At 63.2% G+C, this 4,791-nt stretch overlaps 1 protein-coding gene across 1 annotated transcript; it reads right to left on the bottom strand.

Annotated features, from left to right (window-relative positions):
- Positions 1–269: 269 nt before the first annotated feature.
- On the bottom strand, positions 270–2,992 carry LOC113405664 (tripartite motif-containing protein 54-like; the record flags this gene model as incomplete). The annotated part of the gene is made up of 4 exons (XM_026646891.2): positions 2,715–2,992; positions 2,298–2,320; positions 936–1,060; positions 270–377 (listed from the first exon to the last, which is right to left on the bottom strand). Coding segments are annotated over exons 1-4 (514 nt in total), but the record flags the coding sequence as incomplete, so codon positions are not given.
- Between the last annotated feature and the right edge of the window lie 1,799 nt (positions 2,993–4,791).

The following is a 4,791-nucleotide window of genomic DNA, read 5'->3' as shown; positions in this document are numbered from 1 at the left end:
GGTACAGATCCCCACTGGCAATGGGGGTCGGTGTTTAACGGGGAGGTAATTAGCCAGTGGACAATCCCCCGGGGCCGGGTGCTTCTCCGGCACTGACAGCTCAGTGCAGCCAGCTCTGCTCTGGGGCAGGTCTCTGGCCCGGGTCGTACGGGGGCAAAGCACATGGTCACGGGCCCTGCTAGCTGGGGGCTCTCGGGGGCTCTCTACAGCAGGAGGAGGCTGTTACCCTCGTGTGCCCGGGGTGACTGTCCCTCACTCCAGGCACTCACCTTCGGCCCCCTCTAGCGCCTCTGGCCCCTCCGGCCTGTCCTCGTCGGCTCCAGCGTCTCCTCCATCCCCGCCCGCAAACCCGTCCATGTCGTCCTCACCCAGCGAGTCTGGGAGAGCGAGGGAATCCAGAGTCAGCACCCGCGCCGGTGGGGGCTGAGCCTGCCCCACCCTCCCCACTGAGGGTCCCTGGCCAGGCTGCCCCAGAGAGCCCAGCAGGGCGGAGGCGTGGGGCAGCCGGATAGGATGCTCCGGCCATGCCACCTGCACCCAGCTCAGCCAGTCCTGGGGTCCCTGCCAGGCATCCTGCCCCCAGCACACAGCCAGCTGTGCACGGAGAGGGGCAGAAGCCGGGACCCACTGCCGGGGAGGGGCCGTGCTGGCAGCCACCCCAGGAGGCTGAGATCAATGCTCTGCCACCCCCTCCTGCGCCCCATCCCCCCACCTGCACCCCAGCCACACCCCCTCCAAGAGCCTGTACACCCTGGGCCCCACACCCCTCTGCGGGATCCCCCTACCACAGCTAACACCAGCCCTGCCCCTGCCTTGGTGCACACAGATGGACGTCTGGGCCGAGCAGCGGCTCTGCCCACCCCGCACAGCACCCAGGGCCGGGGCTCGCACCAGGGCCCCAGGAGGACCCGCCGGTGCCACACCCCCTGGGTCACCTGTCTGGAATTCGATGGTTCTCAGCATCTCGGCCAGGTTGTCCACATTGACAGAGAAGTGGTCCATCTTCTCGTAGCCGGGCTCCGGGCGGCTACTCATTGACACCTTCGACGTGTCCGTGATCCTGCCAGGCAGAGCCGGGGGCTTGTCAGACTCACAAATCTTCACTCAAAGCCAATGCAGGGCATCAAGCCTGACTCCGTGACACCCCTGCACAGCCTGACCAACCCCCCCACCCTCTGGGATTGAGGGGGGCAGCAGAGCTGTGTGTGGGGCGCCCAGGGCTGGGGTACCAGGGGGCCGTGGGACGGGATGGGGGCACTGGCAGAGCTGTGTGTGGGGCGCCCAGGGCTGGGGCGCCAGGGGGCCGTGGGGCGGGATGGGGGCACTGGCAGAGCTGTGTGTGGGGCTGGTTTGGTGCCTTGGTGTGCAAAGGACCCCCAGCCTGGGGCTGTGACTGCCCTGCTCTCAGCAATCTGTCGTGAACTGGCGCTCTCCGTTGGGTCCCGCCAGAACCAGCATCGTTACAGCTGCATCGTTACCCAGTGAGGGGAGGGCTGGGCACCCCCAGGCAGGCTCAGGCACAGATGGGAATGGCGCCCGCCCCGTGGCTGGGACTACGTGGGTCATTGGGAACCAACTGGCTGAAGCCAACCCCGGATCAATGGAGAATCCATGGCAACGCTGGCAAATCTAATTGTGGGACATGGACACCTGGCCCCACCTCTCCGCAGGAGCCGAGCAGCGTCTCCCCAGCTGGGGAACAGGGGCTGGGAGGTGCGAGGGGGGCTAAGAGCTGGGGGCTGGCAGGAGTCGGGGGCAGGGCTCTCACCTGGAGTCTGACCAAGGAGGTTGGATGGAGACAGACAGAGCTTGAACCACGGGGGTCACTGCAGCTGGGCTGGGCTGTAACCGTCAGTTCTCTGGGCCGCCCAAGGGGCTGCCTGGGCCGTGTGCCAGGTGACTAATAAACCCGCCTGGTCTGACAGCGCTGGGTGAGTGTCCCTGCAGACGCTGGGCGAGGGGCACTGATCCCTGAGGAGAGGACACGTCTCCCCCAGGGTCTGTCCCAGACTCGCTGCCCGGCGCTCCCGGGGTGGGGCAGGGGGGCTGCAGGCTCAGGGGCCCAGTCTCAGGAGGCGAGGAGGCCACGTGGCTCACCCTGGGGGAAGAGTGAGACCGGGGGGGGGGGGCAGGGTCACTGAAGGCTCCTCCCAGAGACTGTTCCCAGGCTGGCGGCTTAGCACTGGCCCCATGGATCTGTGACTCTGCCCCAAGGACCCCCGACCCCTACAGGGATGGGCTCCAACCGGAGGTTTCTCTCCTCTGTTGTCTCCCCCCACCCCACCCCCCAGACTTACTTTTTAAGCAGCTCCTTGGATTGCTGCAGGGAGGGAGAGGCAGAGAGCTTGGTTAGCATCAGCCCCTGCTCCTGGAGCCCAGCCCCCGCCAGCCCCCTGAGCCCACAGGCCCTGGTCCATCAGCTGCAGGCTGGCACTGGCATTGGCACCAGCTCTGGCTGGGGGCAGGCTCAAGACCAAGTTTCCCTTCCAAGTGGCCTGTAGGATGAGCAGCCATCGGGCTTTACCCCTCAGCCAAGCAGGACCTTCTGGCTGGGGGCAGAGAGGCAACCACAGGCGCCCGTGGCCTAGCAGGCCCCTGCCCCCGAGCCCTTTGCCCATCCCAGGAGGATGGTGCCCACGGCTTGGCCAGATCCCAGCGTGGAGAAGCCCCTCTCCTGCCCTCCCCTTCCCAGACACCCCCCTCCCCGCACAGACCTGCAGGTACGCGGCCATCTGGGGCTCCTCCATGGCCTGGATGGCCGACTCCACCAGCTTGGCGGAGATCTCCAGGTGCTCCCCGTACTGGCGGATGAGGGAGCGCACGTGGCTGACCCGCTCCTCCTGCTCCCGGCTGACGCGCTGCACCAGTTCCTTCTTGCGCTCCTCCAGGGTGCTGTAGAGGGAGTCGAAACGCTGGCTCAGGTGCTGCTTCTGCCGCCGACTGTTCTCCTGCAGGGGGAGCCGCACGCACATCACTGGAGGGGCTCAGGGGCCACCCCCCCTCCAGCCCCACAATAGCCCCCGCCTCTTCCACTGACCTCCACCAGGGAGCAAGGGGGCCAGTGGTCAGGGCAAGGGGCTGGGAGCCAGGACTCCTGGGTTCTCTCCCCAGCTCTGGGAGGGAAGGTGTCTAGTGCTGGGGTGGGAGCCAGGACTTGTGGGTTGGATTAGCCGTCAGGTCACTGACTCGCTGGGGCTGTTCCCTTCTGTTCTCCAGTGTCAGGAGATCGCCCCCCTGACCCCCGTGCTGTTCTGGCCAGAGACCTCACCCAGCGATTCCTGCATCAAGCCCCGCCGTGCTGGTTGGGCCCCAGCGGATCCGTTACAGATGCCCGGCCTGTGACAAAGTGGGAATGTTCTCAACGTTTTTTCTGAATACGGTGTGTGCCTCAGTTTCCCCTGTGTGTTACTCGAGGATCTAGGTGGCGGGATCAGGGTGTGTGATCATTGTAGAGGCCCCTCAATGGCAGGTCTGACTGCTCCTAAGAACGGCCATACTGGGTCAGACCAAAGGTCCCTCTAGCCCAGTGTCCCGTCTTCCGACAGTGGCCAATGCCAGGTGCCCCAGAGGGAATGAACAGAACAGGTAATCATCAAGTGATCCATCCCCTGTCGCCCATTCCCAGCTTCTGGCAAACAGAGGCTAGGGACACCCTCCCTGCCCATCCTGGCTGCCTGGGCCCAGAAAAAAGCCGACACTGTATCCTGGCAAAGGAGGGCCGGGCCCCCTCCTCTGCAGCAGCCGGGCGGAGGAGTTGGTGCAGCCCAGGTGACCTGCTTGCTGGAGAAAGAGACAAAGGATGGAGGAGGAGCAATGGGGGTGAGGAGACCAGGCAGCTGGAACTGGTCAGTGTCGTGCTTTGAGACCCAGAGGGGGGAGTCCGGCGCGCTAGGCCCTGGATCCCGCTAAGATGGACTTTGCTGCTGTAATCCAGGTCTGGATGAATTCTCCCGACAGCCAGCGGGGAGCAGGAGAGACGTCAGGAGCAAACCGTATTTACATGAACACCCCAACTCTGCGTCGGTATCCAGCAGACAGAGCGGTGCTGCTCAAAGTGATCAGCTTTGGCCGGCGTGGGGTACAAATCACGTTAGTACTGACTTCAGGGGGAGTGAAATGTTGTTGTCTTTATTGTATGAATAAAGGGGAGCAGAACTGTGCTTAACCTGTCCCAACTGAGGGGTCACCTTCAGCTGAAAGTGCCTCGGTACGCCAGGGGCTTGAATGCCAGAGCCCTGGAAAGTAAGAGAGGGTGGGGACAGGGATCTCAGCCAGGAAGTGCCTGGTCAGGTTTAACCTGTTCCTCCCCATTGTTTAAAACTAGAGCTAAATAGGTTTCATTAGAAGCCTTTTGTTATGTTAAATGCTCAAAATAGCTGAAATCACTTGCGGTGGGTCAGTGTCTCTTCCCAGCCGGCTGAGAGCTGGGTGGCACCTCCAGAGATGGACTGCAGAGGTCACAGCAGGGTGGTAGGAGGTGTCCAGTGAGTGGAACCACGGCTGGTGGGGTGGCCAGAGCAAGTGCTCTGATGGCAGAGCAAGCAAAGTACCTTCTTCCCCGGGTGGGACGGTAACTCACACAGATGCACCTCTGAACGCTGGGTCCTCTCTGACCAAGGACAAACCCTGTGAGTGGGGTGTGGTGAGGGAGCAGAGAAGGGCATTCTAAAGGAGATTTTGGTTGTAGGACTCTAGAACATGAGGCGGAAGGCACTGTCCTCTGGGGTGGGCGTCCTGCTCACAGTGTTATGTGTATGAAACCTGCTTGTGGCATTTTCCCTAATTAATGTC

Source organism: Terrapene carolina, unplaced genomic scaffold, assembly GCF_002925995.2.
Source record: "Terrapene carolina triunguis isolate 2854851 unplaced genomic scaffold, T_m_triunguis-2.0 Scaffold47912, whole genome shotgun sequence".
NCBI classification, from domain to species: domain Eukaryota; kingdom Metazoa; phylum Chordata; order Testudines; family Emydidae; genus Terrapene; species Terrapene triunguis.
The sequence above is the reverse complement of the archived record's forward strand: the minus strand, read 5'-3'. Positions and strand labels throughout refer to the sequence as shown.